The following is a 12,929-nucleotide window of genomic DNA, read 5'->3' as shown; positions in this document are numbered from 1 at the left end:
CTGATATCTTAAGTTTTGTCATTTTGATCTTGGTTACTACCCTAGAACAAAGCAACCTAGGCCTGTCTCTTCAAGACACTATACCTAACTGTTCTTCTTAGGACTATAGAGGCCAGTCTACGGCCATACCACCCTGAACGCGCCTGATCTCGTCTGATCTCGGAAGCTAAGCAGGGTCGGGCCTGGTTAGTACTTGGATGGGAGGACTATAGAGGCCAGATAGCTAGGGGCAAGTAAGGGACTATCTAGGTAACAAACTGAATACACCGCTTCTCTCTCAGTCCTGGATCGGTTCTGGACTCTACAGTCAAACCCCCAAGAAGCTCTAATGCCATTTCAACAAGTCAAAAAAAGATCTACTTCCTTAGGGCCTCTAGAATTTCCCAAATGGTCAGGTTCTGTAAGCTAAGGGAATTGCTTGTTGCTCTTCTACCTCTTGACCTTAACTTGTACCCATTTATCAGTTGAGGGAGATGACTGGGTCATGTCAATAGCTGTTAACAGACTGAAGTTTTTTAACTCACAGGTCTTCTGGCTCATCCCCCCTACAGCCCACAACCTGGAGCTGTACGAGAATTGGCTGCTGTCAGGGAAACAGGGAGACATCTTTCTGGGTGACCGGGTGTCAGATTGCCAGCGCATTGAGCTCAAGCAGGGCTATACCTTCGTCATTCCGTCAGGTAAGCAGGATGGGAAAAAATGGGTTGTTTGGCCACTTTCTTTCCTTTAAGAAAAAGAATTGATGGATTACCACCAAGAATGGTTATGATTGGGTGGGCAGAAAACAATAGTGTCCTTTCCGGTCATCATGGAGTATCAGATGCTAAGAATTTGGATTTTTTTTAAAAAGCACTGATTTTCCACTAAAATCAGAATTGCCAGTGGTGGGACGCCTGGGTGGCTCAGTCGGTGAAGTGTCTGCCTTCAGCTCAGGTCAGGATCCCAGGGTCCTGGAATTGAGACCCACATTGGGCTCGCTGCCCAGAGGAGAGCCTGCTTCTCCCTCTCCCCACTCATGCTCTCGCTCTTGCTCTGTGCATTCTCTCTCAAGTCAGCAAAATCTTAAAAAAAAAAAAAAAAAAGGAATTGCCAGTGGTGGCTTTTCAGATTTACATGTTTGGGCCCCACATTAGCTCTAGGTAATCAGAATCTGTTAAGGATAAGACCTGGTCAACATGCAGTGTCTAATGTCCAGATAAGAGCTCCCTGTTCTAAGGGATAGCTGCAAGGGGTGTAGAAATTAGTGGTATTTTTATTGGGTCACTAGTCCTAAAATAAATAGAACACAGATTTTGGAATCACAGATGTGTATTTAATTCTGTGTATTTACCTGCTAATTCCACGTTGGTCAAATATTTAAATCTGTCACATTTTGTTGTGAGGGGTAAACGGGAATACATGTGTAATCTCCGGTACTGCGCCTTCACAGTAGGTGCTCCTGTAAGTAGAAACAGCATTTGTTAAACTTGATGTATGCTAAACACTTTACATGCATTTTCTGATTTAATGCTTACTAACAACCATATAAAGTAATTTTTATAGAGCATATTGAGGCTGCAAGAGATTAAATAATTTGACCAACCACTAAGTGGCAGAATCAGAGTAAAATGTGTGATTTAGGAGTCTTTTTCTAGGTCTCTGAGAAAGCCGTGTTATAACATGTGCTAAAGTCGTTGCCCTCCACTCCTTTCTTCTAGGCTGGATTCATGCTGTGTACACTCCTACAGACACATTAGTCTTTGGAGGCAATTTTTTGCATAGCTTCAATATCCCCATGCAGTTAAAAATATACAACATTGAAGATCGGACACGGGTGAGTAATTCTGCATGGAACTGGATGTGGAGGAGATGACCGCCATTTAAGAGATGTTATAAGAGAGTCATTGGTAGTTATCTCAAAACTTCAGTTTTTCCTGAGTTAAAATGCATTGTTTACATTTCGGGGACACTGAGGAAAGCTTTAACAAGATGTACATGCTTGATTTGGAGGACTCTTAATTCTTTGAGGTTCTTGGTATCTTGGGTTTTTATTGGGCTAGAAATGGACATTTGATAATTGATGTTTTTAAATTTTATGTTCTTAGAATAATTCGATGTAATGAGATATATCAACTCAGGAGTCACAGCGGGAATTCACGTATCTTTACTCCGATTACTATCCCCCACCCAAACCGTTGTACTTGAATAAATCAGGGTACATACTGTTTTTCCCAGCTGGGGTTCCTTGAGAGAATGAAGTCCTTCAGAAAATGATTGGTGCATCTTATTTTCTAGGTTTTCCCTGGGAGGGTATGTAGCTGATAGCATTCTAGACATAAAGGAAAAAAGTTAGGTACTTACAATGTAGTGGATGCCCTGGCGAGAGTTGGCTAAACTTTTTCTGTAAAGAATCAGATAGTGAATGTTTTAGGCTCTGTGGGCCATACAGGATCTGCTGCAAGTACTTAACTGCCTTGTAGAATGAAATACTTAAACGAATGAGAATGGCTCAAATAAAATAAAAATTTTATTTATGGACACTGAGATTTGAATTTCATATAGTTTTCCCGTATAACAGAATGCTCTAATTTTAGTTGTTGGTTTTTTTTTCAGTCATTTAAAAATGTAAAAAACCCTCTTAGCTCACAGGGCTTGCAAAAATAGGCAGCAGACCAAATCCACTCGCTGCTGTTTGCTGAACAACCCATGTCTTCGCAAAATAGGGCTTAATTCTTTAGTAGAACCCAAGGCTGAATTACATATGATTAATGTATAGAGGGTATTGACCTTAAAGACCAATTAGAGCATAGAGTCTTTAGAGGGTGTGATGTTCCCATCTTGCTCTCAGGTAGTTCAGCAGAATAATAACAGGGTATATGAATAGAGATTAGCAAATGTGGGGAAATGTTGATAGGGGGTGAATCTCGAATAATGCTATAGGCAGTGTTCTGCACTGCTCTGAATAATTGGTGGATGTGGGGGGCACCTGAGTGGCTCAGTGGGTTAAGCTTCTGCCTTCGGCTCAGGTCATAATCTCAGGGTCCTGGGATTGAGCCCCACATCGGGCTCTCTGCTCAGCGGGGAGCCGGCTTCCCCCTCTCTCTCTCTGCCTGCCTCTCTGCCTCCTTGTGATCTCTCTCTGTCAAATGAATAAATAAAATCTTTTAAAAAATTTTTTTTGGTGGATTTGAAAGTTTTCAAAGTTAAATTTAAAAAATCACAGTTAGGGGGTGCCTGAGTCGCTCAGTCAGTTGAGCGTCTGCCTTCAACTCTGGTCATGATTTCAGGGTCCTGGGATCAAGCCCTGTGTCATGCTCCCTGCTCATCAGGGGAGTCTGCTTCTCCCTTTATTCCTTCCCTGTGCTCATGTGCTCACACGTGCTCCCTCTTTCTCTATCTCTCTCAAATAAGTAAATAAAATCATTTTTAAAAATCACAGTTGGGGGACGCCTGGGTGGCTCAGTTGGTTAAGCAGCTGCCTTCGGCTCAGGTCATGATCCCAGCGTCCGGGGATCGAGTCCCACATCGGGCTCCTTGCTCATCAGGGAGCCTGCTTCTCCCTCTGCCTCTGCCTGCCATTCTGTCTGCCTGTGCTTGCTCTCTCTCCCTCTCTCTCTCTGACAAATAAATAAATAAAATCTTAAAAAAAAAAAAAAAAAAAAATCACAGTTGGGGCACCTGTGTGGCTCAGTTGGTTAAGCAGCTGCCTCCGGCTGACGTCGCAATCCCAGAGTGCTGGGATCAAACCCTTTGTGGGGCTCCCTGCTCACTGGAGAGCCTGCGTCTCCTTCTCCCTCTGCCCCTCTCCCACACTCATGCTTGCTCGCTGTCTCTCTATCTCAAATAAATAAAGTCTCTAAAAAGTAATTAAAAAACAATAAAATATCACAGTTAGTGAAGAATTTACAGTTTTTAGAAGGAAAGGTCATTGACCTATTTATTGTGAACATGCTCAAATATTTTGGTTCCTATTTTGAAACCTGTGTTTTGGGGCATCTGAGTGGCTCAGTTGTTAAGCGTCTGTCTTCAGTGCATGTTATCCAGGGTCCTGGGATCGAGCCCTGCGTGTCAGGGTCCCTGCTAAGCAGGAAACCTACTTCTCCCTCTGCCTGCTGCTCCCCCTGCTTGTCTCTCTTTCTTTCAAATAAATTAAAAAAAAAAATCTTTAAAAGAAAAGACCTGTATTTTGGTTAGCAGCTACCTATTACTTTACTTACACACAAGAGTAGTAGTGTTGGAGTTATAGGGATTCCCTGTTAGAATTAAGAAGAGGCAGTTCTGGCACCTGGGTGGCTCAGTTGAGCATCTGCCTTCCTCTCAGGTCATGATCCTGGGGTCTTAGGATCAGTCCCCACCTTGGGCTCCCTGCTCAGCTGAGAGCCAGCGTCTTCCTCTCCCGCTCCTGCTCCCCCTGCTTGTGTTCTCTCTGTCAAATAAATAAATAAAATTTTTTAAAAAATGATGATGATGATGCAGTGCCCTTATTTATTGGGGTGCCTGGGTGGCTCAGTCGGTTAAGCAGCTCAGGTTGTCATCCCAGGGTCCTGGGATTGAGCTCCATGTCACAGAGGGAGAGAATCTTAGGCAGGATCCCTGTTGAGTGTGGAGCCCCACACTGGGCTTGACCTCATGACCCTGAGATCATGACCTGAGCCGGAACCAAGAGTTGAACACATAACCAGCTGTACCACCCAGATGCCCCTGCAGTGCTTTTAAAATAAGTTTTAGGGGTGCCTGGTTGGCTCAGTGGGTTAAAACCTCTGCCTTTAGCTCAGGTCATGATCCCAGGGTCCTGGGATCAAGCCCCAGATCGGGCTCTCTGCTCAGCGGGGAACCTGCTTCTCTCTCTCTCTCTCTCTCTGCCTGCCTCTCTGCCTACTTGTGATCTCTGTCTGTCAAATAAAATAAAAATCTTTAAAAAAATAAAGTTTTATAAGGGTGCCTGGGTGGTTCGGTTGAGTGTGTGCCTTCAGCTCAGGTCATGATCTCGGGGTCCTGGGATCGACCCCCGCCCCGCAGGGAGTCTCCTGCTCCCTCTCTCACACACCCTTGCACTCTCTCTCAAATTAATAAGTTCTTTTTTTTTTTTTTAAACAAAAAGTTTATATGTGTTTGTTTTTTAAGAGTAATGAAACTACAAGAAAATAGTTAAGTTTGAAATTTCAATAATAAAAAAAGTTGACTTTTCAAAAGAGGAGATTTATGTAATTTCATAATAAAGTACGCTTATTTAACTCAGAATCATTCTGAGGTAATACCACCTATCTACTCTAAGATTCAACCTGAAAATTAGGTTTTAGAAACTATTCCCCCTTTTTTGGATAAAATTACTATTATTATGCCTTTGAGTTACTGACTTAATTGATAAGTTGCCCCGTTGGAGGGAAGAAAAGGATAATGTGTATTTAGTGGCATAGGTGAAATGAGTTACCTTATCTCTGCTAGAAGTTTCTTGCAGACTGTTAAACTTGTAATAACTGATCTTGATTTAATATTCCTAGACTTTGTTTATCAGAAAATGTGAAATTTCAGTCTGACCACATTATTCCATTTTCCCTAAATATAGTTTAATTCTTTCATTCTAAATAAGGAACTCCTTGGTGTTTCTGTAAAATTTCATTGAGTCCCCTGCATATGTACACACAGTGATATTGTTGTTACTGTTGTTGTTATTATTATTATTATTATTATTATTATTGCTTTCTACACCAACCTTTTATGTGCCAAAACCAGTCTGGCATTCATTTAATATGTTGCTTTACAAAAATAAAGTGTGTTATAGGGGCACCTGGATGGCTCAGTGGGTTAAACCTCTGCCTTCGGCTCAGGTCATGATCTCGGGGTCCTGGGATCGAGCCCCGCATCGGGCTCTCTGCTCAGTGGGGAGCCTGCTTCCTCCTCTCTCTCTCTCTCTTTCTGCCTGCCTCTCCACCTACTTGAGATTGAAATAAATAATATCTTTAAAAAAAAAAAAAGTGTGTTATAAATTAAGACAATGGTTTGGTTTCTTTTGCCATGCCAGTGTGGAAATACCGTACTATTTAAACTTGAGTGATGGTGATTATTCTACTGATAGCACTTAAAAGCTCGGTAATTTGTAAGGAGGATTAAAAAAAATTCCCCCCACCAAAAAATTCTAACCCAGTCTTAGAAATTTATATGTTCTGTGGTGTCTGGCAACAAAGATAAAATATAATGAGGCAAGTTGGATGGGTGTGTGGTATCTTGGGTGTTACTAATGTAGTCTGATGAGTTCCAAGTAAAAAATCAGAAGTTTAATGTCTTTTTTTTTTTTTTTTTTTAAGGTGTCAATACTCAGCTCTCAACAGAGTACCAAAGGGCTTTAGAATTTTGGGTTGTCCGGAACTTTTCATAAAGACCCTTCCACAAGGCACCGGGGTGGCTCAGTTGGTGAAACATCTGCTTTCGGTGTGGGTCATTATCCTGGGTCCTGGGATCCAGCCCTGCGTTGGGCTCTCTGCTCAGCAGGGACCCTACTTTTCCCTCTCCCTCTGCCTGCTGCTCCCCCTCTTGTCTCTCTTTCTCTCACTAAATAAATAAAATCTTTAAAAAGAATAAAAAGACCCTTCCAGAAAAGTGTTAATATGTGTAAAAGGTGAGCAGAGAGGCCCGTGTGTTATATTTAATTTGGGGGGACCTAGTATCTATTAATTGTTGTGGTTCCCCCACACACCTTATCAAAAGTAAATTAATTTGATCTTTGTAAAAACTAATATAATTTATGTATTTTTAAGTAGACTCTAGGCCCAGTGTGGGGCTTGAACTCATGACCCTGAGATCAAGAATTGCATGTTTTACCAACTGAGCCAGCCAGGTGCCCCTAATTTGACTTGAAAATAAAAGAGGAAACACTGCTTTTAGTTGTTAAAACTGTAATCACTTAAGATACCCAGACTCAGAGCCCAGCTTGTCTGAATTGGAAACCTAATGAAAAGTACCTGCCTCTCCTGCCTTGCAATGAGGAAAGTAGTCTCATTCCACAGTCATGCTCTGTGACCTGGTGAAGGATTTTGAAAAGGGCCTTCTATCCAGATCTCCTCAATTCAGGAATACTACCTGACATGAAGCTTTGAAAAGGAGATGAAAACATTCTCAGTTGCATATTTAAAACAATCTTAAAAGTATTGTGGAGCTTCTCCTTTTGAAAGCTATCCTCTAGGCTTTCAAGACAGCAAAATATATATAGGGTAGTCCCCATTGTTGGTCTTCCTCACTGATTAATCCATGCTGATTTGCCTTTGTTTCGACTGTGCTAGAGCTGAAGGGCAGTTCTTTTTGTTATTATTCAGCTGGAATGATTTCATGCTGCTTCTGGAGGGAATGAAAGGAGCTAAAGGCAGTGGCTGATTAGGCCATGTGGAGCAGCAGTCTCATTTGTGGACCTGCCATTGGGGCAAACTGCGAAGTACTGTACAGACCAGCTAAGAGCTGATGGTGGGAAAATACACAGTCTTGTGTCCTAGACTAGGCATAGCTTGAGAACAGGTCTCTCTAATCGTACTGTCCTATAGGTAAGGACATAATAAAAGCGTATAGCTTCATCTCATGTCCTCTTGTCCATATCCCGTGGCCTTCTAATTCAGGTTAGAACTGTCGTAAAGGTAGGACTATTTGGCAGGCCTTTGTATCCTAAGAACACTGAAACAGTTTTCTCAAGTATATTGTGTTGTACTCTAGCACTTTACTCTCTGTCCCAAAACTTACTTTTGATGCTTTCCCAAGACACCTTCTTAGTGGTGCTGAAACTTTATTTTGGTGATCGTTTCCCAAGACCGACAATTTTTAGGTTGGCGGATCACTTAGGTTCTTGTTCCAAATGCCACCCTAGGTGTTGACGAGAGTGTTTTTCCTGGGTTAATTTTTGCAGTGATAGAGTGTGTCTTACTCTCTTTCCTTGAAAATTCTTATCCGCTTGTTTTTCCCATTATTTTGTTCCCACGTAGGTTCCAAATAAGTTCCGTTATCCATTCTACTACGAGATGTGTTGGTACGTGTTGGAGCGCTACGTGTACTGCATAACAAACCGCTCCCACCTAACTAAGGAATTTCAAAAAGAGTCCCTCAGTATGGGTAAGTGTCCTGCATGTACATGCGTTTACCTGCTTGGAATTGCCAAGTTCATTCACTGGAGTCGAACATTGGTCACAGCTGAGCTCCTACCCAGACATGAATTACTAGGCAATGTGAAGTATCTGGATCTCCTCTTTGTCTGAATTGTTGATACTTAGCTCCTTAAGAAAGAGGGTCACTTCTCTATTTATTATCTAAAGAATGGTCTTTGGTACAATAAAAACTAAATGTCGTCATGCTAACTCTTAACTGTATTCCAGGCACATTACTAAGGAGTAAATTCTGTTATTACCTGTGAGGTGTAGGTATTACCCTCGTTTTACAAATGGTGACATTAAGTTTCAAAGAAATTAAAAAACCTGTCCATGATCCTATAGTTTATAAATGAGAAAGCTACAGTTTTAGTCAAGTTGGTAAGTCTCTAAAATCTATACCCTTAACCTCTGTGCTTTAATGTTTCCTCAACTTATATCAAGAGAAGTATTTTATTGGATGGCAAGATAACTTTGTTAGTTATACATTTTTAGGTTGTTTCATGCCCTGAGGTGTGGAGGAGTCAGCAGTGTAATATCCTGTGGTCATGTCTTTCACAGAATCTTTGATCTAAGCCAGATAATTTTTTTTTGCTTCAGCATTTTCCTTTGAGGATAGTTTATATTCTTGTTTGAAAATAAAAAATGATCACCTAGTAAATGAAAGCAGGATACAGAATTTAATTGTATATGCCACATATCCCAGCACAATCATAGTCATACGCATATGCAATGAAAAAGATGCAGGGGCGCCTGGGTGGCTCAGTAAGGTAAGCATCTGCCTTTGGATCAGGTTGTGATCTCAGGGTCCTGGGATCTAATCTCAGGGTCCTGGTGTCCAGCCCTGCAGTGGGTTCCCTGCTCAGCAGGGAATCTGCTTCTCTCTCTCTCTCTCTCTCTGCCCCTCGTCCTACTCATGCCCTCTTTCTCTCAAATAAATACATAGCCGCTATAAAAAAGAAAGGAAAAAGGATGGAAAGAAAATACCAGTTGATGAGTTGTTGTCCAAGGTTAGAGGGATAAGGGATGACTAATATTTACTTCTTTGCACCATCTTACATTTTCTAAATTATTACTAATAAACATATTACTTGTTTTCCCATTTGGATTGGCTAATTAATTTTTATACTTTTTTTTTTAAAGTTTTTACTCAAATCCCAGTTAGTTAGCAGGCAGTGTAATATTAGTTTCGGGTGGACAGTATAGTGATTCAGCTCTTCCATAGAGCACCTGGTGCTCCTCACAGCAAGAACGCTCCTTAATTCCCATCACCTGTTTCACCCACACCCCTACCCACCACCCTCTGGTGATCCTCGGTTTGTTCTGTATAGTGAAGAGTCTGTTTCTACTATTACTTTCATCATAGAGGACCAGTGAACATTTAACAGTTTTTCTTTCATTAGATCTTTATTTTGACTATCAAAATCTTCTTTTTTAAAATAAGATTTTATTTATTTATTTGACAGAGATTACAAGTAGGCAGAGAAGCAGGCAGAGAGAGAGGAGGAAACAGGCTCCCCGCCGAGCAGAGAGTCAGACATGGGGCTTGATTCCAGGACCCTGGGATCATGACCTGAGCCAAAGGCAGAGGCTTTAACCCACTGAGCCACCCAGGCGTTCCTATCAAAATCTTTTTAAAAACACTTGCTTTGTTTTGTTGGCCATATTGATGAGATTTCAATTCCATAGTTTAATGACCAAAACTTTTTTTTTTTTTTTTATGACCAAAACTTAACAAAACTGTATGTGCGGGCACCTGGGTGGCTCAGTGGGTTGGGCCTCTGCCTTCGGCTCGGGTCATGACCTCAGGGTCCTGGGATGGAATCCCGCATCCGGCTCTCTGCTCAGCAGGGAGCCTGCTACCCTCTCTCTCTCTGCCTGCCTCTCTGCTTGCTTGTGATCTCTCTCTGTCAGATAAATAAATTTAAAAACAAAACAAAACAAAAAACTGTATGTGCTTCGTACTGTCTGCTTTTTAAAAAGTTAATGAAGGGGCACCTGGGTGGCTCCGTTAAGTGTCTACATTTGGCTCAGATCATGATCCCAGGGTCCTGGGACTGAGCCCCCCCATCGGGCTCTCAGAGGAGAGCTTGCTTCTCCCTCTGCCTGCTGCTCCCCCTGCTTGTGCTCTCTCTCTTTGTGTCAAATAAATAAATGAAATAAAAAGTTAATGAAATTATAACCCCAAATTTCAGTTTGGACTTGGAATTAATTTATAGCCATTGTCAGCTGACTTATTTCTAGCACACAGTTCATGGACTCTTCAATCTTTTGAAAAATCAGTTGATCATTACCTTAGCTGTCCTACTAACTCAGGATCCTACTCTTACCTGTAACTACGATTTTCAGCAAGTGGCCATAGCTGGGATAAGGAAAGACCATTTTAAAATGTCCCAGCTTTGGGCGCCTGGGTAGCTCAGTGGATTAAGCCGTTGCCTTCGGCTCGGGTCATGATCTCAGGGTCCTGGGATCGAGCCCTGCGTCGGGCTCTCTACTCAGCAGGGAGCCTGCTTCCCCCTCTCTCTCTGCCTGACTCTCTGCCACTTGTGGTCTCTCTGTCAAATAAATAAATAAAATCTTAAAAAAAAAAATATGTCCCAGCTTTGTCATTTATAACTCCAGGGTCCCTCCCATGCCGCCTGTTTTTCTCGTTGATCACATGGTCAAGTGGCATGTTCTTACTATATATATATATTTTTTTTTTTTACTGGCAGATTTGGAGTTAAATGGGTTGGAATCTGGAAATGGGGATGAAGAAGCAGTGGATCGAGAACCGAGGCGCCTGAGCAATAGGCGTTCTGTCCTCACGAGCCCTGTAGCCAATGGGGTCAACCTGGATTATGATGGACTGGGCAAAACCTGCCGAAGTCTTCCAAGTCTGAAGAAAACCTTGTCAGGGGACTCCTCCTCTGACTCTAGCCGGGGCTCCCATAATGGCCAAGTGTGGGATCCCCAGTGTAGTCCTCGAAAGGACAGGCAGGTGCATTTGACCCATTTTGAGCTTGAAGGCCTCCGCTGTCTTGTAGATAAGTTGGAGTCTCTACCACTGCACAAGAAATGTGTCCCCACAGGGATAGAAGATGAAGATGCTCTTATTGCCGACGTGAAGGTAAGGGTTGGTTATGTGACATGGTAGCCACTCATCTGGCTCGGGCAAGCAGTTTCACATTTCTTAGAAAGTACAGGAATTCCGGATAATCTGATTGATTCAGAAAGAAGTTAATATTTACTGGTGTGTGTGTGCTGTACAGTGTTAGAATTCCTAAAGTGAGGTTAGGTCCCTGCTGTGAAAATACTAACATTTATATGTTCAATTAGGACTTAAATTTAGTCCTAAAAACACAGATTTCAGATTCATTCTAAAAATAAAGGAGACTTTTTATTTTTAATACTAAGTAATAGTATTAGGAAATACTATTTAAACAAGTTACCCTCAGATAAAGAGGCCTGTTTCAGAATAAAAGTGGCCAATAACAATCTCTAGCAGTTTCTCACCCCAAGCAGATAAGGAAGAAGCTCTTTTCCATTGGTTGATGTTGAGTAGCTTTCACATACTTAGTTTCATTTTTATCTACTTTTAAGATCTAAATTTCTAGAAACCATCGGACAGCTTCTGAGGAAGTGTCGTTGTAATACACATAATCTGTCCCGTGGCGCTGGGCCGGCTCTTTCAGCGGCGCGTGCGCCCCTCGATCTCTGGGTAGTGAGGTCAGTCCCCACATTGAGCATAGAGGTTTAAAAAAAAAAACAAAACAGACAGACAGACATAACCTATCTGATTGCTAGATCAGGTTTCTTCATGTTATATATTTTTCTACTTTTTCAAGAGCTCTCCCAGTATTAGTGATTTTTCAGAGTTGTCCCGCCCTTCATGTATTAGTCTCAAAGAAATGAGCTTCGCGGGGGTCCAGGTATCAACTGTCTAAACTGGAGGAAGTTCTCTTAAGTCTTTCCTCACAAGTAACCATTACCATAAACACCAAAAACTGTAAAGCTGGGAATATCAATTTTCTTTGTAAGTCATCCTTTGGAGCTACAGTTTGGATGCAGGGCATGGATATGTGAATTAGAAAGCTGGCTCGCTATTGGTAAATAAGTGTTTATTCTCAAAATTTGTCATACAGATTATTTTAAGCCACAGAAGTATTTTATTGAATAATTTTATGTGGCCCTAAGGAAGTTGGGCTTAATATCTCAGTATGTCTGTTCCCTTTCTGATTTCCTGATTCACATATTTCCTTGGCGACTTCTGCCAATCACCTCAGGAAAGAATTCCGTTATCTGGGATAGGACCTGAACTTTTCTTTCTCCTGCTTTTTCTTTTTATGATAAACTTTTTAATTGTATCTTACTGTTCAGGCATCAGTGAAAGGGTAAAAGACTAGAGGAAGGAAAGAGTGGTAACCTGGTGAGGTTGGTCCTCTCCCATAGTGACAGAAGTGGGACAGTTGGTTTTATAGTTTGGTTTTACAAGGTTTGTTCTAGAAGAGACAGGTGGTATCATTGTTGCTTATATTTAGGGGAGGAAATGGCAGAGGTCCAGGTAGGTGAGGTCTTGTTTCTATAATGATTAATATGCTGCAAAACAAACTTAACCATACTTTTCCAGACTCACAAACTAGATTCTAAATTCACTTTCCACCCTAAAGTGAGCAACATTTAAATTTTTTATTTTCCATTGTGATAGGACATATATTTTTATACTTTCCTGAGAGTTTGATTATAGCATCTTTACCTTTTTCCCTCAGAAGTTTCTTTCTTTTTTTTTTTTTTTTAAAGATTTTATTTATTTATTTGAGAGAGAGACAGTGAGAGAGAGCATGAGCG

The 12,929-nt window shown here is 41.5% G+C and overlaps 1 protein-coding gene across 4 annotated transcripts in view; it reads left to right on the top strand.

Annotated features, from left to right (window-relative positions):
• Positions 1 to 12,929, top strand: part of LOC111149677 (lysine demethylase 2A) — a 116,072-nt gene that overhangs the window by 80,026 nt on the left and 23,117 nt on the right. For all 4 annotated transcript variants that reach the window (XM_022506892.1, XM_022506894.1, XM_022506893.1 and 1 more), the window contains 4 exons: positions 527 to 680; positions 1,698 to 1,813; positions 7,944 to 8,070; positions 10,817 to 11,211. In XM_022506892.1, coding sequence (XP_022362600.1) covers positions 527 to 680; positions 1,698 to 1,813; positions 7,944 to 8,070; positions 10,817 to 11,211 — 792 coding nt within the window. The remainder of the gene's footprint in view (positions 1 to 526; positions 681 to 1,697; positions 1,814 to 7,943; positions 8,071 to 10,816; positions 11,212 to 12,929) is intronic.

Source organism: Enhydra lutris, unplaced genomic scaffold, assembly GCF_002288905.1.
Source record: "Enhydra lutris kenyoni isolate GAN:26980312 unplaced genomic scaffold, ASM228890v2 scaffoldscaffold22, whole genome shotgun sequence".
In the NCBI taxonomy this organism is placed as follows: domain Eukaryota; kingdom Metazoa; phylum Chordata; class Mammalia; order Carnivora; family Mustelidae; genus Enhydra; species Enhydra lutris.
The sequence above is the reverse complement of the archived record's forward strand: the minus strand, read 5'-3'. Positions and strand labels throughout refer to the sequence as shown.